The 22,074-nt window shown below is 49.8% G+C and overlaps 2 protein-coding genes across 3 annotated transcripts in view; one reads left to right on the plus strand and one right to left on the minus strand.

The window, feature by feature from the left end:
* Window positions 1–8,251, plus strand: DNALI1 (dynein axonemal light intermediate chain 1). Its single transcript, XM_032642569.1, has 6 exons — window positions 1–188; window positions 724–857; window positions 2,421–2,590; window positions 3,629–3,807; window positions 4,144–4,308; window positions 6,460–8,251. Exons 1-6 carry the CDS (start codon window positions 108–110, stop codon window positions 6,493–6,495), a joined length of 765 nt encoding a protein of 254 aa, XP_032498460.1. The 5' UTR covers window positions 1–107; the 3' UTR covers window positions 6,496–8,251.
* GNL2 (G protein nucleolar 2) overlaps window positions 8,213–22,074 on the minus strand; it is a 27,139-nt gene continuing 13,277 nt past the window's right edge. The window contains exons 7-16 of one of the 2 annotated variants that reach the window (XM_032642557.1): window positions 21,101–21,259; window positions 19,784–19,897; window positions 16,158–16,286; window positions 15,334–15,438; window positions 14,389–14,547; window positions 14,067–14,180; window positions 10,421–10,887; window positions 9,977–10,059; window positions 9,310–9,395; window positions 8,213–8,404 (exon numbers count right to left, since the gene is read on the minus strand). In XM_032642557.1, the coding sequence (XP_032498448.1) occupies window positions 8,252–8,404; window positions 9,310–9,395; window positions 9,977–10,059; window positions 10,421–10,887; window positions 14,067–14,180; window positions 14,389–14,547; window positions 15,334–15,438; window positions 16,158–16,286; window positions 19,784–19,897; window positions 21,101–21,259 (1,569 nt within the window). In that variant the 3' untranslated portion in view covers window positions 8,213–8,251. The remainder of the gene's footprint in view (window positions 8,405–9,309; window positions 9,396–9,976; window positions 10,060–10,420; window positions 10,888–14,066; window positions 14,181–14,388; window positions 14,548–15,333; window positions 15,439–16,157; window positions 16,287–19,783; window positions 19,898–21,100; window positions 21,260–22,074) is intronic. The other variant, XM_032642563.1, reaches the window with a different exon arrangement.

The following is a 22,074-nucleotide window of genomic DNA, read 5'->3' on the forward strand; positions in this document are numbered from 1 at the left end:
CCTGAAGCCCCGCCCAGGCCCTGAGGGCGGAGGGGAGGTTTCCATGGCGACGGCAAACAAGGCCCTAACTGGAGGGCCGCAGCTGGGCTACTACTCCCGCCGCCGCCATGATTCCCCCCGCGGACTCTCTGCTCAAGTATGACACCCCGGTGTTGGTGAGCCGGAACAGGGAGAAACGGAGCCCCAAAGTAAGGACGGGTCTCAGAAGGTGGGGTTGCACGAAGCTCCGATGGGGAAAGACCGATCCCTGCCTTGAGGATCGGGAGTCCCGAGGGACAGAGGCTGCAGTGACTGGGGGTAAAGGCAATTGGGACCGGAGAAGGAGGATGGGAGAGCGATACAAGAAGCCCAGATGTTGGGTGATCCCAAAGGGCAGATTTAGGATGGGGAAGAAAGTCACAGGGAGAAGGATGGGGCTCACCCTTTTTCACGGTAGCCCCAAGAATAGATCTGGGAGTGATTGCCCCATCACTAGAGCAGAGGCCTGAGCCGCTGTGCCAGAAACATTTCTTCAAGAAGATACAAGCATTAGGTTGGGGTGGAACCAGAGATTCTTCGTGGCCTCCTTCAGCTCTGAAACATAACTTTGGCTGAGAAGACGGGGGAAAGTGAGCTGGGAAGAGGGGAGGGATGTGCAGGAGAGCTGGAGCAACCCAGGGGGCCAGGGTGTGTGGAGCCGAGTGTCTGAATCACCTCCTGCCCCAACTTGTCCCTCCCTCTCAGGCTCGGCCACTGAAAGTCAGCCCTCAGCAGCCCGGACCCTCAGGTCCCGTCCCACAGCCACCAAAGACCAAGCTCCCCTCAACAGATCCTGCAAAGCAGGCAGAAGAAATCTTGAATGCCATCCTGCCCCCGAGGTAAAAAAGCAGTGGCTGGGAGGAGGCCCAGGCTTTTGCATCCCTGAACTTGGGGATGTGAGAGGAGGCACCTTGTCTCTGTTTCTGACTGAGATTTCCTCCCAGCATCCTAGAGTTTCTAGAGCTTGCACATGGCTAGATCCTGGGAATGTGGGTAGCGGGGAGACCTCTTCTCTATCTACCATCATTTCCTGAGTGCTCTCACCCAGGCTTATGGCTTTAAACATCACTTATATGCTGATTTCTCCCACAGGTCTTTCTGCAGCCCTGTCCTCTCCCCTAAACTCCAGACCTATATATTCTACTAATTCCTCATTACCTTCATGAAGATGTCTAATAGACATCTCAAGCTCAACATGTCCAAACTAAATCACAATGTCTTCCTTCCCCCAACCAGCTCATTCTCAGTCTTCTCCTTTCCATTAGGGGCACAGGCCACCGTTCATTCCCTTTGATCTCTCACATCACATGTCCTGTCCTTCATCACATTCTTTTGGCTTTCCCTTCAAATTGTTTTCCAAATCTGACTGCTTTTTACTCTGCTTCCACCATCTATTTTTTTTTAATTTATTTATTTGGTTGTGCTGGGTCTTAGTTGCGGCAGGCGGGCTCCTCAGTTGTGGCATGCGAACTCCCAGTTGCAGCATGCGTGTGGGATCCAGCTCCCAGGGATTGAACCCGGGCCCCCTGCTTTGGGAGTGCGGAGTCCTGAGTCCTCTAGGAGGCCTTCCTTCAGACTCCTTTCTAAAAGGAGAGCTCCCTTCTTCACCATCCCCTTACCCTGCTTCTTTCATCTGCAGCCACAAAGATCATTGTGATCACAGTGCCTTTCAACTGTTTTTATGTAATAAGTTGACATCAGTTTTTAAAGTTATGATGAAAAGGGGAAACAGTAAAAGCCAGACTGCAATCTCCTCTGAAACGGAGGTCAAAGGAGGGGAGGGTGTTTTTCATTTGCTTGCTTTTCAACAATGCATGGAATCCTCTCCCTCATGGTGGTCCTGCCCTCAGGCCCCCCCTCGTGATTCCAGAACCTGGCTGTGTCTCTGACACAAGGTTCACTACGGGGGGGCCCATATAGGTACACACCCCCAATACATACATTCACCTATTTCTGATTTTAGTATATGTGCTGCTGAAGCGAGCACCATTCACCTCTTTCTGGCTGGCACAAGGTTTATAGTCCCCTGTGTCTGCTGCTCACAAGTCAGTGGGAATTTCCGCCGGGCCTTCCGTTCAGATCGAGCAACAACCACCGTCAGTCCGCCCTCAACATGTTAGGAGTGTAAGATCTGGACCGCGGATGACGACTTCACAGAGGTCGTGGGAGAATGAAGATAGCCTAGCCCCAAGATAGGGGCCCCGTGGAGGTGGCACAGCGGGTGTGGCTTTGGAGCTACACATTCATCAAGGGAGAAAGAGATGGAGGATTCTGGTGGGTTGGGGACAGAGCCGCCCCTCACTCCTCTCAGGCAGAGAGCGCAAAGGGCCATCTCTGCTCACATCCTGAGGACCCTGTCTGGCGGATGGGGTGCGCTCAGCCTGGCTGTGTCTGTCCCGCAGGGAGTGGGTGGAGGACACGCAGCTATGGATCCAGCAGGTGTCCAGCGCCCCCAGCACCAGGATGGATGTGGTACACCTCCAGGAGCAGCTGGACCTGAAGCTGCAGCAGCGGCAGGCCCGGGAGACTGGCATCTGCCCGGTGCGCCGGGAGCTGTACTCGCAGTGTTTCGGTGAGTGGTCCTCGAGGGAAGCTACACCACCCTCTACTGCCTCCTTCCCTTCCCTTCACACAAATCCAGGCCCTGAGTCCCCTGCAGCTGAAGCCTGCCCCATCCTGGAATGTCTGTCTCCCCCCACCTGCCCCACCCAGGAACTGCTAACTGTGCCCTCTTCCCCCTCCCAGCCCACCTCTCTTACCAGTCCCGCACCCACCCTTGTCAGTCACCGTGTTCCTGACGACCTGCTGGATCTTAGTTCCCCGGCCAGGGATTGAACACGCGCCCTCTGGAGTGGAAGCGTGGGACCACCAGGGAAGTCCCAATATGTTAGTTTTTTAATCAGAAAGATTTAATGTTCTATATTTATATCCATCCATCAACATTAGGCCTTGGTCCAGAAAAATATTTCAGGGTGACTTGTTGTGACCTGACACATGCAGGGATTTGAGATCTCCCTCCTCGGGTGCTGGTGTCAGATGACTGGCCCTCGGTCTAGTCTCACCAGCCCGTGTGGACTCAGACATGCAAACCGCATCCAAACCCTGAGGCAGCTCACGGGGCTAGCGGGCTCCCTTCAGTCTGAGTGTGATTCTGGTTTGCCCTCCCAGTCGGCATTTATGGAGGAGATGGGTGGGCAAGCTCTAGACCCTGCTGTTTCCAGCCCCAAACCAGTCCAGCCAAGGGGCCACATAGGAGCTTCCAGCTGCTTTAAAACAGCCACCACGTTTATATTGAAAAAGTCAGAATTCTTTGAATAGCACCCAGTTTCTGCCTAACGGTGGGAGAGAGGGCCCCCACAGCTGCAGACAAACCTGGGCTCTTGTCTGCCTCTGCGCTGGCCAAACCAGGCTTGCTGATGGCCTGTACTCCCAAGTGCCAAGTTCAGAGCAGTGGCTGCATGGCAAGGCCCCTCCCTGAGGCCTGTCTCCAAATGAGGAGGACATACCCTAGTGCCCTTCCGACTTCCCGATAGGAAGGTGGTTCGCAGTAGGTGCGGTGCATTTCCCCGCCTGCCTGCCTTCTCCGACCTCGCCACGTGTGCCTTGGCAGATGAACTGATCCGCGAGGTTACCATCAGCTGTGCGGAGCGAGGGCTGCTGCTGCTGCGAGTCCGGGACGAGATCCGCATGACCATTGCTGCCTACCAGACCCTGTATGAGAGCAGCGTGGCATTTGGCATGAGGAAGGCGCTGCAGGCCGAGCAGGGGAAGTCAGACATGGAGAAGAAAGTGAGTGGTTTCACCAGGAGACTTTGGCCCTCTTCGACTCTTCTGTCAATCTCAGGGCCACAGCTCGTCATTCCAGCACCAAATTCCGGCCTCCTAGGTGCTCTCCCATCACCTTAGTGAGGACCCTTTGGTTCAGTGTCACCGCCAGTCCGGTCGTGGCAGAGTTGTCTCCCCTTGGACATGCCCTGCCAATCACTGACCTCCCACTGGGTGGCAGTACAGACCCTGGCAATGCCTGGGGTTGGACAGCTGTGTCCCAGGTCCCCTTCACCCAGGCACTCACACCGCCCCGTCCACTTGGCGACGTCCCAGCATGACTGGGGATTCTGTCCTCAGATTGCAGAATTAGAAACGGAAAAGCGAGATTTGGAGAGGCAAGTGAACGAACAGAAGGCAAAATGTGAGGCCATCGAGAAGCGGGAGAGTGAGAGGAGACAGGTGGAGGAGACGAAGCACAAAGAAGAGATTCAGTTCCTGAAGCGCGCTAATCAACAGCTGAAGGTAATCGACGCCCAGGCCCAGGTGGCGCTCCTGCCACCCCCATCCCCGCCCCCGCCCCCGGCCCTGCCAGCCGAGCAGGCCAAGCATTTGGTTCCTTGTCCTACACTGACTTTCAATACTGCCAAGGAGTAAAGGAAGCTGACTCTTTTGGGGAGAGGTGAGGGATCATTTCCCAGGTTCTCTGTCCATCTCCCTCCGGCTCTGAAGAGAGGCTGTACTCTCAGCTCTGGCTCCCCGGTGGAGGATTTTTTTCCCCTTGGATAAAAGTTGCCTATCGTCTGGGAGAGGTGGCTATGTCAAGAAGCGGGACGTCTGTCCCATGGCAGCTGGCGCTTTGGAGACTTCTTAGAGTGGGTTGAGTCTCTCCAGCCGGCTTTCATGGGAGTGCTTTCCTACCTGCAGTTCCCTCTGAGGCCCTGCATTCGGGGCGGGCTGGGAAGGCCCTTCGAGAGGGAAGAACCATTTCAAATCAAGAACCTTCCCGAGGTGTGTGGTCAGAGGAACTCAGCTGTAGGCACTTTTCATCAAAGCCCTTTTGCTGATGGTATACTTTTATCCAACTGAGCTGAAGGGAGGGAGGGAGGGGGACTAGTGAAAAGCGCTGGGCTGGGGGCCAGGCTTCTGAAGCTCCAGGCTCTCTGTCTGGTCCAAAGGTTCTCAGAGGGTTGTGCCCCAAACCAGCATCATCCCCATCACCGCAACTTTCAGAAATACAAATCATTGGGCCCAGCCCAGAGCTACTGAATCAGACACTTTGGGGTTGGGGTCCAGCAAGCCATTCTAACAAGGTCTCCAGGTGATTTTTTTTTTAACCTTTTATTATGAGAATTTTGAAACACAAAGTAGAATAATGCAATACACATCCATGTGCCCATTACAGAACTTCATCAATTGTCATCATTTTGCGAATCTTGCAGAAACAAGTGTTAATTATAATGAGATAAAACAGGATTCAAACTTCGCGGAAAAGAGTAAAATATAGTTTTTTTTACTAACAAATGGTGAAGGTGGGCAGAATCACTGCATGGTGCAACATTCTCCATTCTGATGTTCGCCAAAGTTTGAGAACCACTGCTCTAGATATATGGCCTATTGACGTTCAGTGGCTGTCTCCCATGGCCCTGGCCAGGAGGGGCCCCTAGACGTATCTCCTTTTCCTCCCTAGTTTCATAGACGCTTACATTCTTGCGATTGGCAGGCTTGTTGGTGCTACAAGCCAAGGCCAGGCATTTGAGATAAAGAAGGGCTTGTGTTAATTGCTAGTGGAGGATGACACAGATTTTCTTGTTGCTGAGTTTAACAAAACAAAGAAACTTTCACAGCCAGATGTGAATCTGTTTACTTAGCAGTCTCTGAAGCTGCCTCCCTTATCTGCCATATTCGTTTATCATAAGCTCAAGTTCCTCCGTTCCTCCTATGGTATTGGCGGCAAGAGCAAAGCAGAATACCTCGGCATCTTTCTAACATTTACAAGCAACCTTGGAATCCCCAGGGTGAAGGACTCTTTAGAAGTGAGTTATTTTTATTGGCTCAAAGCTTCACTGCAAATAAAGCAGTGTTTGCAGTCCGCAGAATAGACCTACTTAGAGACCTGTTCACACACCATGACAGTGAATTATTTTACTGGCTGCCAGAAGAGCAGAGTAAATAACTCCCAAGTGTCTGAAGCTTTACATACAAGATGGACAGCTCCCTACTCACTGGTGGCAGTTTTCTCTAATTGGGCATCAGGTTGTCTCAGTGGCTGAAACTCTGCTGTTTCCAAAACCTCTTGTCCCGGCACAGAGCTCCCAGGCTCCCAAACCAGAGAGCCAAACGTTTAACTTAGCAGACGTACTCAGGCTTGAAATCTGAGCCTTGAAAAGCCACTGTTTCAACAACTTTTGTTCAATTTCCTTTTCAATGCCTTATATTACACACTGAGCAGCTATTGTATGGAAACCAGGACAGCTCTGATTTCTCCTAATGCAGCAAGACTGAATGCCAAGCCAGAGACCAGCTCATCTAGAAAATCCGGAGTTGGGAATGAAGGGAAAAACACTTGGGGTGGCAGCATTTGGATTACTCTTCCCGGAGACTTTTTTCACCTCTCAGCTATTTGTGTTAGGCTGCAAGTTTCAAATATTAACGGAGTTTGGTTTTGTTTTTCAGGCCCAACTGGAAGGCATTATTGCACCAAAGAAGTGATAATTTCCATATGGGTCTCAGCAAGCACTACTACCCCATCATAAGCCCTTTGTAATAAAAAGCTTCCTGAGTGAAGCCACACCCCTCCCCTGGTCCCACCTACGTATTTGTCAGAAGCCCCACCACCGCCCCAGTGTGGTGCAACACCTACGGTCTGGCAGCCAGGCTCCGGGCTGGACGACAGAAGGCAGTGTGGCCCAGGAAGTCTCTGTACGTGGCCAACCTTGGGATTTGCCAACTCCAACGGTGAGACTCAGAATGCACCCCTTTTGGCTGTATCCCTCTCAGGTGGAGCAGCTCCTTTCTCACTGTCACTCCATACTGTCACTTATTTCCAGCCACACGAAGCTGCTTCTCTGCCCCGCAATTCATCTTGTCCCTTAACCGGGGCTCCTCTGGCCTCAGTCTTGCCCTAATTTGATGTCTTTTCATCATCCCTACTCCAGTGCAGTTCTGGTACCTCATTTTGGAGTTTTCGGTTTATACCGTATCATCTTATCCCCGCTTGCCAAGTCACTGGACCCCATCCTCCTTAGTTTTGGACTGCCTGGGTAGGAGGCAATGGCAGGGTCAAACCCATGGGTTTCGAGAAAGTAAACATGTGCTGGAAAGAAACACAGGTCACGGTGTCCACTGTGAGGTGCCTGGACCTCGGCTCCTCCCCCAGCACTGATTGGTTCACCTTGCTCTGCAGACAGTCAAACCCCAACCCTACAGCCTGACTAGCCCAGACCTCACTCTCAGTACTAATTATTCATGACTGGGCCACGGCCTGTAGACAACTGCATTTTACTATTCCTCATAAGCTAAACTCAGTTTGGAGGTTCAGGAGTCTTCTGATTTCATAGACCCAGACGACTAAATTAGTGACACAAATCCTTCATTCCAGGGCACACCAGCAGCTCAATGAGTGCCATCATTCAGTCACACTTCACAACTAGCATGACTAAGAAGGCACTAACATCTCCCCTCAGTTAGAAGGCCTCAAGTGCTCAGCGTTCTCTTGGAGAGGCGCTCGGGTCGGATACCCGTCCCGGCCAGGGCTTCCAGGCTCACTGGATGAACTGCAGTCCAACAAGAACAGCTGTGTTCCACTGAGTCAAACAAGCCCTCTACACTCTAATCTCAAATTTGAAGTCACAGCTTTTACCCTCATCCAGGTGTCCTGAGGAATTAATCCCCAGGTTCCACTAAAATGGCCTGTCTGTGCTCTGTCAGTCATTTTCATGGGAAAGAACTGTGGTCACTGAGACGTGCTAGTCCCATGACTCCTCGACAGTGCAGCACTCATGGTCTGTTAGGTTCCCCTAGCAGACTCAACGACGGACAACACAAGTTGCTGTGGCTTTTTCTTCGTATTTTAAAGCCTAGGCTCTGCGTGCGACATCCCTAAAGTTTTCTCCCTTTTACAGTTCTATCCCAAAGAGCTTCTGTTCTAAATTGCCTACTGCCGGTACAAAAGAGATACCACACTCCACATTTTCTAGACCTCAGGCCTGTTTCTGTCAGATATCTCCATTTGCTTGAGGAACTCACAGGGCTAATTCAAGTGTCCGAAGTTCCAGTGGACCCCGTCGCTGAGATCCTTGGGGGTGAGGGGCTTATCTTTATTTTCACTAGCACTGGTGAATGGTTTCAACTGTCAAATCTCAGAACAGATGCACCCATGTCCTTCGAAATGCCAACCGGGCATGAAGAAAACGAAGAGTTTCTAACTGCATATTTTTGTAGAATTTAATAAACAACTTTTAAAATGTTACTGCTTATGTCTCAATTTCTTGTGTCTGTGTTTCTGCCCCTCTGAGTCACTGGTCTTCTTTTTGTTCCTGTTCCTATTTTTCACGTTGTGTGTTTCATAGTAGCGTACACCGACTTTTCTGGATCGTTGTTGCCGTGCTTCTCGCCTCCGCTGTAAAAAATGGCGCACACACACAAAGAGGGAGAAAAACCAATCAAACACTGAAAGCCATAAAACAGGCCCCTCTGTTTCTCTGTGTTCTATTTCCACGCTGCTCCCACAACTACCGGAAGCAGCGCCAACAAGGGAGAGTTCACCTCACAGACCCAAGTCTGCACTTCCATTGTGACTTGTGAACACTCCAAGTTACAGATTGTCATTTGGTCCAACCCTCATCCAACGCTTGAATCTTTTCTCCTGAGCTCCTGACAAGTGGCCCTCTGGTCTAAGGCTGATCGCTCTGATAACAAGCTCTCCACCTCCGAAGAGGGCCCCCTCCAGCTCTGGAGGGCCCAGTTACAGAGCTGAACTTCACAGAAGGCGGTGATCTGTCTGCCTACACAGCTCTGCTCCTCACGTGTCATTTCCCTGAGGCCACATAAACCCAGCGGACTCTTCCAAACAGTGGTCCACGTGTCTGGGGATAGTGATCAGGAATTCGTAAAACAAGACATAAACTCAAGGACCTTCATGCAGCAGCCCACTCCTTGATCCTGTTTCACTGACCTCAACTAGGTCACTGAGGACTGGGGTTTCTTTTTTTTTTTTAGCGGCACGCGGGCCTCTCACTGCTGTGGCCTCTCCAGCTGCGGAGCACAGGCTCCGGACGCGCAGGCTCAGCGGCCATGGCTCACGCGCCCAGCCGCCCCGCGGCACGTGGGATCTTCCCGGACCGGGGCACGAACCCGTGTCCCCTGCATCGGCAGGCGGACTCTCAACCACTGTGCCACCAGGAAAGCCCCGGGACTGGGGTTTCTTGATTTCAACTCTAGACCATTAGTTTCTGCAAGAGTGAGTCTTAAGAAATGGACTTCCCCTCTCTACACCTGGGGGACGTTTCAGACCAAAGCACGTACTTCCTTAGATGTAAGCGTCCTGCGAGCTTTGTTCGACTGCTCCTCCTCCCTCTGTGCCTTCCTCTTCTTTCCCTTTCTGGTAGGTGCTGGAAACGAAACACAAGCACACACAGAGGAAAGAAACAGGGATTTTTTTAATTCAAAATGTGTCTGAATCCTAAGGTGGGAATGAGCTTGTTGTGCTGGAGAAGGAAGGCAGAGGCCGGTGTGAAGGGAGTGTGGTGAGCAGAGCAGAGCAAAGCAGGACGAGGCTGGAGGCTGCCAGACCTGGGGGTGCTGAGTGGCCTTGGCGGGGTTTGCGTTTGTCTTGAAAACACACTCAATGTAGGAGCTAGTAGTCCAACCACATAAAGAATAAATACATGAACCATCCTACCCCCAGAAAAAAATTTGTCTTCGGACCCACCCTTAGATTACAATGGTCATAATGTACTCTTTGGAGAGGAATTCTCCCAAATCACCCATTTAACCCCAAGACATGTGCAGAATAAAAAGAAGAAAAGCCAATTTGTGTGATAAATAGTAAGTGGAACCAGGGTTACCTGCCAGATATGATAAATATCTGTGTGGATGACAGTACAAGAGATACTTTGGAGATTAAACTTAGATCCCCCAATGTGCTAAAGATGCAAATCACATCTACATGATCTTAATAATTTAACTGTACCTGTATCTTCTACATCTTCTTCAGCTGTTCTTCTCTGTTCTTCGGATTTTGCAAAAACCACTTTACTCAGTCCCTTGGATATTCTGTAAGGGGAAGAGCAGAGCAATGAAGCCATCCAACATTCCCCACCGCTGCCCACACAGGCGCTGACGCAGGGACCACGACAAGCTTGCAGATTAACGAAACCCCGCTGCCCCTTCACGTGGTTAACACCATCGGTAGAAGCAACATTGTTTTGGCGGCTCCTGGGCATTTGTAAAAGACAGAACTATCAATACTAAGCTTCTCATACTTCAGGCAGTTGAATTTGAAAAACGTACAGATCACTTTTAGAAAACGGCAATACCCTCCCCCGCCCTACAAACACACTGGCTCCAATCCTCATGGCAAGTTTCTGTGAAAGGAATGAGCAAACTGCAATTCGTGAGGAGATGAGGACGCTACCTGACTGCTGAAAACTTCTTAGCTTTGGCTTTGTTTAAAAACCTCTGGTACTTAGCAATCTTCTCATCCAGGGCTTGAATAACAGCCTTGGTGTTGCTTCCCGCGTGTTCTTCCTGGGACTTTGCATAAGACTCTTCCTCTTCGTCTCCTTGGTGTTCCTGTTCCTCCTCCTCCTCCTCCTCCTCCCTCTCCGCGGAAAGGCTCTCCAGCTCTTCATCAATATCAGACATCTCCAGAGGAACAAGGTCATCCCCAGAAAACTGAGGCACCACGTTGATTTTGCCGAAGTTCTGCCGGACCCGCGCCACAATCAGCTGCATTTCTGAATCGGCGCCACTGTGGCCGGGCTCCTCTTTTTCCTTCTCAGTGATGGATTCCGACTCCTCACCCACAGTGTCTGTGACGTCCTCTTCTGGGCTGTTCTGGGCTGTTTCTGTGGCCACTTCCAAAGATGAGGAGGATGGAAGCTAGTCAGGCCAAAAAGGGGTGGGGTGGGGAGAGAAATGGAATCAGAAAATGAAAATTGAGTCCCTTTTTTAAATTTTATTTTATATTGGAGTACAGTTAACAATGTTGTGTTAGTTTCAGGCGTACAGCACAGTGGGTCGGTTACACATACACATGTATCTATTCTTTTTCAGTTATTTCCTCATTTAGGTTATTACAGAATATTGAGCAGAGTTCCCTGCTGAATTTCTGAACTTCCATACCTTGCTCTCAAATGAGGCAGTCCTCTTCTCAGGACTAAGGGCAAGTATCGAAAGCATGCACATCTGAGTCATACTGTTAATCTATTTTAAGTCAATGTGCATTAAACCCTGAACCCAGCATGGAAGGATCAGAGGAATACAGCTACGGTCCCAAAGGATGCGCCAACCCTGAGTATTTAGCCATCAAAACCAGTCAACTGTACACTGTAGACAGGGGAGGTTCCCTACACTGTTCCTGGGGACTGCAAGGAATGGGGGTTGCTGAGAAAGCACATCCCAAATGAGCACACACCTTGGGACTTCCCTGGCCGTCCAGTGGTTAAGACTCCATGCTCCCAAGGCAGGGGGCACGGGTTCAATCCCTGGTCATAGAACTAAGATCCCACACACAGCATGGCCAAAAAAGAAAAGGGTAATTCCAAATGAGCGCACACTGTAACAGAAGAATGAAGGCCCAGCTGAATGCTGAGGGCGATCGCAGCACTAGTTTAGAAAGTGTGAGGGCAGAGGAGAGGCACTGAGGAGGCACCTCAAAGGAAGGAAGGTGTGAGGCAAGAGGAGGGAACCTCCTAGGAGCTCAGAACGAGCCCGAGGCGGCCTGTTTCGGGGAAGGGGCGGAGGGAGCGTGGGCTGGCGGCGCACGCCCTCACGCAGCTGACGCGATTGTGCACTCACAGCTGAGGCTCGCAGAACTCAAGGGATTTCCCGAAGGCGAAGGTGGCTGCGCGAAGCACTAACTGCGTCAGGAATCCACGAGGCTCAGGAAACTGTGTACAAATTCGTATGTACGTTTCCGTGCATTTTTCTGGTAAGGTGGATTTCAGCCTTCGGATTCTCAAGGGGGTTGCTGCCACCACCAAAAAGAGGAAAGGAGGAGAGTCACGGAGCGGGGGCGGGGGACGACGGACATTGACCATCTCAAGTTAACGACTAGACGTGGAGGAAGAGTTAGAGAAAGCCCACCGTTCCCACGCAGGGCCACACGGGAGCAGGGGCGGCCTCTTTGGGTCAGAGGCCACGGCCACGTGGCCCGCCCGCGACGTCCTCCCAGAGCCACGACACACCAGGCTCGCTCCGCCTCGCGTGCTGCTCCCCATGCCTGCAACGCTCGCCTCTCGTGACACCTGCGGAGCTCCTGCCTCCCATCACTAGGGCCCCCCCTCAAAGGCCACTTCCTCAGAGGTCGTCCCTGACCACCCCAGGTACGAGGCACTGCTCTGTCTCCCACAAACCCCTAACCCTGCTTTAGCCTTCCTGACAGCAATCAGTACGTTACATCCGTATCTGCTTACTACGTGACTCCCTGCAGGACGATAAAAGTGGGCATTTGGTCCTTGACCCCCAGTTCCTGGCACAAGAGCTCCTAAAACCCTTGGAATCTCCCGGGTTAAGACAGGGGTATCTTGCTTTTGTCATTTGTAATAAGCCCCTCTCCCCCAAAGTTATGCTAATGAGATGACTGTGGTGGGACCTCGCTTCAGACTGGGGGCTGGTCACCGGAGAGCCCAAGCAATTGCTGAGAGGGCTGGAGATTGAGTTCAATCACCAGTGGTTGATGATCTAGTCAACCGTGCCCACATAATGAAGGCTGAACTTACACACCTTGCATACAAACCCTTAAGGACGGACAGGCTCTGGGGAGCTTCTCGGTTGGTGAACACATTGACGTGCTGGGAGGGTGGCCTGCCTGGAGAGGGCATGGAAACTCCACACCACCCTCTACCCCATACTTTGCCCTATGCACCTCTTCCATTTGGCTTTTCCTGACTTGTATCTTTTGTAATAAACCGGTAGTCATAAGCAAACCACTTTCCTGAGTTCCGTGAGTCTTTTCAGCAAATTATCAAACCTGGGAACCTCTGAATTTGTAGTCAGCTGGGCAGAAGTGTGGGTAGCCTGAGAACCCCATCTGCAGCTGGCATCTGAAGTTGGGGTAGTCTTGTGGGACTCAGCCCTTAACCTGTGGGGTCCGCATTAACTCTGGAAGTTACTGGACACCCAGTTGGTGTCAGAGGCTTGCATAATAGGTATGGAAAAACGAAAGCTATTTGGTATCAGAAAACACCAAATACTCCTCCACTGGCACGTGTATGCGTGCGTGTGTACGTGTGTGTGTATACGTGCAGGAGGGCAGGGCCTCGTCCCGCAGTACTGGTTGTTTGGCGGTTTCAGTGGGGAGAAGGGAAAAGGTTGAGTAACATCAGTTTCAGATATGTTGATTTTGAAATGCTGGAGAAAATATTCAAAATGGAAATTTATGGCTGACAATGGAAACTCTGGGAATGGAGCCCGGTGAGAGAAAACCAGAGAAATATGGACCCAAAAGACTAGCATGGAAGCAGAACTTAAAGCCACTTCTTCAAGAGACTTGGCTGAGCTCCGACAAAGACCCTAGAAATAGACAGGCAAAGTGCCAAAGTTGGAGCCCTGAACAGTCCACTGCCGGGGGAAGGACGTGGAACGGTAGGGAAGCTTTTCAATCTAGCCCAGAGGCCCCAAACCTAAGACTTTCCCTGAGCATCCACTGTACCACTCTCCTTTCCCACCCGACCACGAGCTTCTTGAGGGCAAGGACCATGTTCATTATTCCTATGCTCCCAGTTCCTGGCACATGGTTGGGCATAATGTCCATGAAACAAAAGCATCTTGGAAATGCCTGTTCTTCAAGCAGAAGAAAAGACACGAAAACCACAGGAGCACTCACATTTAATGAGCGCTCCTTTCTCAAGGCCCTGAAAACTGGCATTTACACTCACGCTTCTATCATACATCTACTTCCTGGTCACCACCCCACCAGGTCACAGCAGTGGCACCCTGGGATGGGAGACACTGCAGTTGAAAGTTCTACCCTAAAGGGAAAAGACGGTGGTCCAAAGACACACCACACCCAGGTCAGTAACCATGCTTCCCGAGACAGGGGTCCACCCTTCTCTTACCTGGGGGGCTACAGGGGGCTCTGCATTGGGCGGCTTGACAAAGAAAGGAATCCGGCCCCTCTGCCAGTCATTGAGGACCATCTTCCCCACAGTCCGCACGTCAGGCTCTCCACCCTGAAATGTCGCAGGAAGAGGCCCAATTAAATTCAAACAAGAAAACCATCTCCTGGTTTGGAAGCACGGCGGCGGTCCCAGTTGGCACCATCTACCTGCCAAGTTTCGCACTTCATACTGCTCACACACGCATATACAAAAGGTCCACACCACACACGCACACACCTGCAGCACGTCCCAGTCTGAATTCTCACAAATCCTGGCTTACCTTCAATAACTTCCCTGTCCGGAAAGCTAGCTTCTCAAGAAAGTCCTCAGCGTTCTCCCAAGAATCAATTTTGTACGTCTTGCTGATATATTCTGGCTTTGCTCGTTCAAGTACAGCACCAATGTGGTCTTCAGGAGTCTTAATTTTCTCAACTTGAACCTAAATGTTCACAGGAAAGCTCTTGTTTACAAACTTGATTACGGGAGGAGTGAAGTTCCCAGTGTTCTCTGTAACCATATCTGAAAACAGATTTCAATGCCTCCAAGCAAGCAGGGCCTGGCACGAGCTTGGCCTGGAGGTGGCGAGATGCGGTTGGCTGAAAGGAGCGCCATGGACAGCCGACCGCAGCCGTGGAGCCCAGAACTCAGCTCTAACCTCGGCTCACCACAAACTGACAGTGTGACTTCCGCAAGTAGTTTAAACTGGAACCCTTCGTGCTACTGACTTGCAGAAATGGTTAAAAGTCCACCCATCCCAGGACACAAAGAGAAGGGAACAGTTTAAGAAAGAAGGGGAGGAACCGTACAGGATGCACAGCCAGAAGCACTGGTTAAGGTTAAGTGGAACCATTTAAAGCTCTCGGTCGTCTTCAGAAACAAGTGAGGAAATGACCGAGTTCCAAAATGACTCAACCCGTAAACCCATAAAGATGAATTATCTCTAAACATAAACAGGCCCTGCTTCCCTTTGGAGCCCGTGTGTAAACGACAAACTCTTTTGTGGGATGACATTGACCAGATATGCCCACGGTTCCACTAACTCCTCAAACAGGCTTAAGTGGAATGGAGAGACTGCCCTGTTCAGTGTCATGTTCCTCAAGTTTGGTCAGACAGGCTGACCCCAAACTGTCTGCTGAATGAGTGAAAGGCAAAGGTATCCAGAGTTCCCCACAGAGCGCTGGCCCCAAAAGGCAAACAAAGAGCCTCTCGGAACCAAAATACTCACGACTCCTTTCAGCACAATGTCCGTCTCTGAGTCCTCAGAGGGGTAAACCACACCGGGACAGTCGATAAGGAATATCCGGCGCATCAAGGTAATATACTGCCAGACCTAAAAAGCAGAGACTTCCCCAGGTCAACCCCTGAAAGCGATTTCACAAAGCCCTGATGCTCAAGAAACCGGAGAGGGGGTAGCGGTCAGAGAGGAGCAGCCTGCTGTGTAATGAAGCTCCAAAGCCCCTCCTCTCTTTGGGCTGCGCATGAGGCACTTCCACGAGGCATAAACCGTAGTCTCCAACAGCTAAGGGTCTAAAAATAATGCAGAGGCAGGATCTCCATCTAGTATTGTGCAATAATGTCCAGTAAAGCTTTTTCTGATTTTTAAAAGTACTCCTGGAAGCTTGATACTGCTTGGCCCCTGTTCCTTTCAGCAGAACCATGGTGCTCCCCAAATACCCTGTGTTCCAGGGTAGGACCCCCAACTAACAGAATCTACCCTAAAATTGAATTTTCTTTCTTAACCCAGGCACCAAATATTCTTGGGTTAGTTTTGTTTATCAAAGCAAAAGGCTGGAGTGACAATTTAAAACAGACTCAAACGGCACGTACCGAACCATGCCAGAGTCAGGCAGTGGTACACAAAGTACTCTTAGTCTTATCAAGAAGGGCAGAAACAGCTCCAGGACGCTGCCAACTATTACATGGAGACTAAACTCCCAATGGCGATCTTCACCCAAGAGAAGCAGATAGACATCTCCACGTCCTGAATTATCACCCTCCATGGAAATAAAGTAAGTCAAAGCAAATAAGACCCCCTTGAGCCAGACATACCTTTGTTTCACCTGCAATGGGGGCCACATTGCAAACTTTCTTGGAGCGCAGTGTGTTTATGACAGAGCTCTTGCCAACATTTGGATAGCCAATGAACCCCACGCTGATCTGTTTCTTGTCAGTGTGCAACTGTTCAAAAACGAAGAATAAACACCACATACATGCAGAGTGAACATCCCATGGGACAAACAGGTTGTGTTACTTTGCTGCCATAAAGAATACAGTACAAAACTACTGCTACGACTTGATTTCAAACCCAGACACACACCACCTGCAGAGTCCGAGTGGGCTGCATACACACACTCATTAATAAATCAGAGGTGAGTCAGCTCCTCGGTCACTCATGTGAAATTGCTCTTGAATGTTTTAAGGTTAAAAGTACGTAGGTTGAGAAACAAAGGAAGAAACAGCTTGTGAGTCGTCAATTTAGAAGAACACCATCCACTGATAAAATGTCTTCAGGGAAGAGAACCTTAGCAGATGCAGCAACCGGCAATCCCATGACCCATCCCTCTTCTTCTCTGCACAACATATTTTGCATTTTCACTGCTAAAAGTAAACAACAAAAGAAAAGAAAGGCAGCTTCAAAAACTAGATCACTGGGTGAAAGTCTCAAAGAGGCAGAGCTCAGGAAGAGTCTACAAACGGATGGGGACTTCTGACTAGAGACGGACGGTGGACTGCACATCCCTGCCCACCTCGTTCCCTCCACAAACTCCACTGGAACCACAGCCGTGGGAATTAACACACACACACCCATAGAGCCAAACATATAAAACCAAAGCACGTGCTGGAGATGAGACAGAACAAACTAATGTGTGATATTAACAGAAGACTAGCAGTTAAAAAGTAGTATCTAACCTGGCCCCACTACAAAATATGAAAGCTGCATGGCTGCAAAGGTAGAAAAACTAAAAATGCAGCAAATATACTGCCAATGAATCACAAAAGACCTTGGGAATCAGCAGTACAGACCCCTCTAAGGGTGGGACTGAAATCCAGAAGACTGACCAGTGGACCGTCTATAGAAATAGTCACACCTCTCCTTCCCCTCCCTCGCCTGGCATGGGTGCCCAACTTCTCTACCCTAGAGCCTTAGGAGAGATAATGACTCTTTTGAAACCCTGCATGTCTGAAAATATCTTTAATTTTCAGACCTGAAAGGGACCCTAGATTTAGAGATAACAGTAATTGAAAGCAAGTGTTCCCAGAGTGATTAGTTGAAAGTCTAAACACTGAATAGTACAACCCCAGCCTCCTACTCCCACTGAGTTCCCAGAACCCTGGCAGCCAGGTCTATATACGCCCAAGCTGGAGACAGGAAGACTCCCTTCTAGGGAAACTCACAGGCCCAGGAGTAAAGACCTACAGACGGGACTTCCCTGGTGGCCCAGTGGTTGGGACACCGCGCTTCCACTGCAGGGTACACGGGCTCGATCCCTGGTTGGGGAACTAAGATCCCACATGCCGTGCAGTGCGGCCCAAACAAAAAACAAACAAAAAGCCCACCCTACAGACACTGACATCTAGAGTGCCCCCCAACAAAACACTGGGTTTCTGCCCAGTCACCTACAGTGAAATCTCTCATTCAACAAGCCCACTCCCTGCATAAAGTCTCTCTAGCCTTTTTTTGGTGGCTCACGCTTCAATGAGTGGAGAACCAAGAATAACCAGACATCTGAAGTGTGACTCTAGTAGAAAAGACAGAAAAACAGCAACTTGGAGGAAACAGTGTCAACGTACGAAAATGTAGAGGAAAATTTCCAAATACCACTATCATTGTTCTCAGAGAGAGAGAAGCCAGTGCACCCGTGAAACAAGAACAGGCTATAAAAGGGAGCAGGGCAATTCATAAACAAGAGCTTTCAGAAATCACAAATTAAAAGTGAGACGCAAAATAAAGTTTGCGATAGAACAGCTAAATGATCAAGTCAAGGAAACTTCCCAGAAAACGGGGTAAAATGTCATAAATGTGCTGAAACAAAGAAAAGATAAGAAAATTCAAGAACTGGGAATTCCCTGGCAGTCCACTGGTTCGGACTCTGCGCTTCCACTGCAGGGGGCACGGGTTCCATCCCTGGTAAGGGAACTAAGATCCCACAAGCTGCGAGGCGAGGCCAGAAAAAAAAGAATGGAAATTCAAGAATTAAACCAGGACATAAAACCAAATTCCTGAACAAGAACAGAGATGAATGGGGGCATATGGTGTGGGGTGGTTTCCAAAAAACAGTATAGGACAAATAACGGACTAGAAGTCCCGTCCATGCCTAGCTCACTGAACAATAAAAGACCCACCTTAGAGCACATCATTGGGACATTGTAAAACAGGAACTTTTTTCAAAAAGATCCCAGCCACAAAGGATTAGGAGTCCGAACGGTCTCAGATTTCTCAGTGGCAACATCGGAAGCCAGAAAACAATGCAATGTGGTGCCTTCAACATTCTAAGAAACGGTGTGAGGGTAGTATGAAGAAATTTACAGAATGCAAGGTCTCAAAAAATGTTCCTCCCAAGCACTCCTTTTCAGAAAGCTTTTGGAAAACAGGTTCCATCGAAAGGAAGGAGTAAACCAAGAAAGAAGAGGGATCCAATGAACAAGGACAACACAGGGAACAGCCATGGGAATCCCCCATTCAGAGGACGGGGAAAGGAAATCCCAGGAAGACCCGGCTGCAGCCTGGGGAGCAGCCAGTCCACCTGGAAGGGAGGCGCCAGACACTCTGAAAGTTCCCACGCTACCAGAGGACTTGGTGATATGCCAGTGACCAATGAAACGGAGTTAATTAACACCAGATAAAACAGGAGGTCCTACTAGAAAGGAATTAAACTCATAGCATTGTGCATCAGCAAGGACTGACACTTCAGTCATAATAACCTAAACACTAAATGAGTAATAGTTTAGCCAAATGTCGTACAAGGACAGAGGGGGTGGAGAGGGAGGACGGGGGTAAGAAACCTAACCCTCATTTTCCATAGTAGGAACTTAACAAATACGTAAAACTGAGGGGGGTGTGAGATCAAGAAACAGATTCATAAGCATATATAAAAAATATGGAAAAAAACACCAGAAGTAACAGCTATGAGTTGGACGAGTTCCTTCTCGGAAGTGGGGAAGGGTGGGACAGAGGACAGGCGTCCTTTGTTAGAAGCCAAGTAAGATTAAATGAACACACAAAGTTGCAGGTACAGAACATGAAGCTGCGAGAACACGTGCTTTCAGGGCCTCCCTGAGGAACTAGCACCTGACCAGGGATCCGAGGCGGGGGTTCGGCAGGGTGCCTCCCAGGCAGAGGGAAGAGAAATGCACAGCCCGGGAGCCCAGAGTGGGGATACACTGTGGGGAGGGGGCCCGTCGTCATCATCGAGCAGAGGGTGGACCATCCGGTGCCAGGGACACGGCAGAAAGGGAAGCGACGTTTGTCAGGGATGGGGGTACAGGCTGAGCTACAGAGTATTTCAGAATCCCTGAGGCTCTGTGAGTGTTCACATCTCCAGAACACACTGTCCTCACTACCGAGAAGATGTGGAAGGTGAGGCTGGTAACTCTCTGACACACCCTGGGAAGAGAAATTCTCACACAAACCCACAGCTGTCCAACTCCAGGGGGGACAGGTCAGGTCGCAATACCTTTCCAAACTGCCGCAGAAGCTGAATAAATGCTCCTTTGCCAAAGGAGTTAGTAAGACTTGCGTGGAAAGCAAGTGTCGGGTAATCTTGGGAGAGGATGGCAACCCATCGTTTCTAAAGGGAGAAAAGAAAAGAAGCTGGTAAACTGTGAGCTGTTTATTTACAACATAGGAAGAACCAGAGCTTGAATAACAGGAGGTACTTCAAATACACAGTTGTCTAAGGAAGATGTTAGCTGTCAGTCTTTGAAATATTTTTTTCAAGTATGACAGTTGATGCTTTGTCTTTTTTTTTTTAATTTATTTATTTTTGGCTGCGTTGGGTCTTCGTTGCTGCGCGCGGGCTTCCTCTAGTTGTGGTGAGCGGGGGCTACTCTTCGTTGCGGTGTGCAGGCTTCTCATCACGGTGGCTTCTCTTGTCACAGAGCACGGGCTCTAGGCCCATGGGCTTCAGTAGTCGTGGCATGCAGGCTCAGTAGCTGTGGCACTCGGGCGTGGCTGCTCCACAGCACGTGGGATCTTCCAGACCAGGGCTCGAACCTGTGTCCCCTGCATCGGCAGGCGGATTCTTAACCACTGTGCCACCAGGGAAGCCTGTCTTTTGTCTTGTAAACACAAAACAATATTCCAAAAATGCCTTCACTGCTACTAAATGCAACCAATGTAACATAATGTGAAACAGACCTGAGGACTCGGCAGGTCTCTTCTGAAGGGCGCACACCATTCATCCTATGGGCACGACAGCTGTCCCACTGCCAACCATCAAGGGTCAAAGGTAACTGCCCGGGACGTCCCTGGTGGCGCAGTGGTTAAGAATCCGCCTGCCAATGCAGGGGACACGGGTTCGATCCCTGGTCTGGGAAGATCCCACATGCCGCGGAGCAACTAAGCCCGTGTGCCACAATTACTGAGCCTGCGCTCTAGAGCCCGCGAGCCACAACTACTGAAGCCCGCACGCCTAGAGCCCGTGCTCTGCGAAAGAGAAGCCACCGTGATGAGAAGCCTGCGCACCGCAACGAAGAGTAGCCCCTGTTCGCCACAACTAGAGAAAGCCCGCGTGCAGCAACAAAGACCCAACACAGCCAGAAATAAATGAATTAAAAAAAAAAAAAAAAAGGTAACGGCCCATCATCAATGAAGCTGATTTTAGTTTTGTTTTCGATGAGGACACTTGAATGACTACACCCTCAATAGTGCAACACCTTAACTGCTGCCCCAACTCCCAGAGACCACGACACTGACTTATTCGTGGGTGACTCAGAGCCTGCAGAAGCCGTGTGGCCTTGGTCATCTGTTCTGCATTAGCAACTGTACTTACCGTTGCCCAGGTTGGAACAAGGTCACATTTGTTAAGAACAAAAATGAGGTGTTTCCAGGGTTTCTCCTTTTTCAAGTAAGTCTCAATGTGAGGGGAACGGGTACCCATTGGATCTCTAGCATCAAGAACTTGAACTACAACATCTGATGAATCTATCACCTGCAAATTCAAAGAGGCAAAAGTGACTTGCTACAGGAGCACAAGGGCAAAATGAAAGAGAGAAGACATTTAGGGGAACCTGGGAAAAATAAAGCAACAATAGAGATAACCTCTCAACGGTCTTATGAGGAGAGCAGGTGGTGGCCAATCTCAAAGCCCAGGGATCAGTACTCAAAAAATTGTTTTCATCCTGTGAGTATCTGAAACTTGTTGAATTCCAAATAGAACTAGCTTGCATGAAACCAGTCTATTTCACGACTGCTATGTATTAGTGAGCAGAACCATTTACTTCTTTTTTTCAAAAATATTTTATTTATTTATTTGGTTGCTGCAGTTCGAGGGCTCCTTAGTTGCAGCAGGCTCCTTAGTTGTGGCATGCGAACTCTTAGTTGCTGCATGCATGTGGGATCTAGTTCCCTGACCAGGGATCGAACCCAGGCCCCCTGCACTGGGAGTACAGAGTCCTATCCACTGCACCACCAGGGCAGTCCCTCATTTACTTCTTAGACCTCTAAGCTTCCATGTTATAGATTTTGAGTATTTTACAAAAAAACTAAAAAATTTTGTTTGCTTTCATGGTACTAGTTTCCTATCATGTTATATTTAATTACGTGACTATGCTTGAAAGTCTTCATTACCGAGAATATTACTTGAGTGTGGACCTAAAACTCAGCCAGCTGAAGAGAACTAGACTGGGACTCAGGAGACACAAAGCCTCCTGTACTAACTACCTTGGTAAGCTGGGGAAGGTATTCAAGCTTTCTAGACTTGAATTCTCACCTGTAAAATGAGAGGGCTGGACTAAGTAACTCAAA

The sequence above is a fragment of the Phocoena sinus genome, chromosome 1 (assembly GCF_008692025.1).
Source record: "Phocoena sinus isolate mPhoSin1 chromosome 1, mPhoSin1.pri, whole genome shotgun sequence".
Lineage (NCBI taxonomy): Eukaryota > Metazoa > Chordata > Mammalia > Artiodactyla > Phocoenidae > Phocoena > Phocoena sinus.

Bases quoted from the DNA above. Each gene is read 5' to 3' on its own strand.
- DNALI1 (XM_032642569.1), top strand. From the start codon at position 108: ATGATTCCCCCCGCGGACTCTCTGCTCAAGTATGACACCCCGGTGTTG. The intron at 858-2,420 runs GTAAAAAAGCAG...TCTGTCCCGCAG, and splicing joins AATGCCATCCTGCCCCCGAG to GGAGTGGGTGGAGGACACGC. The intron at 2,591-3,628 runs GTGAGTGGTCCT...GTGCCTTGGCAG, and splicing joins GCTGTACTCGCAGTGTTTCG to ATGAACTGATCCGCGAGGTT.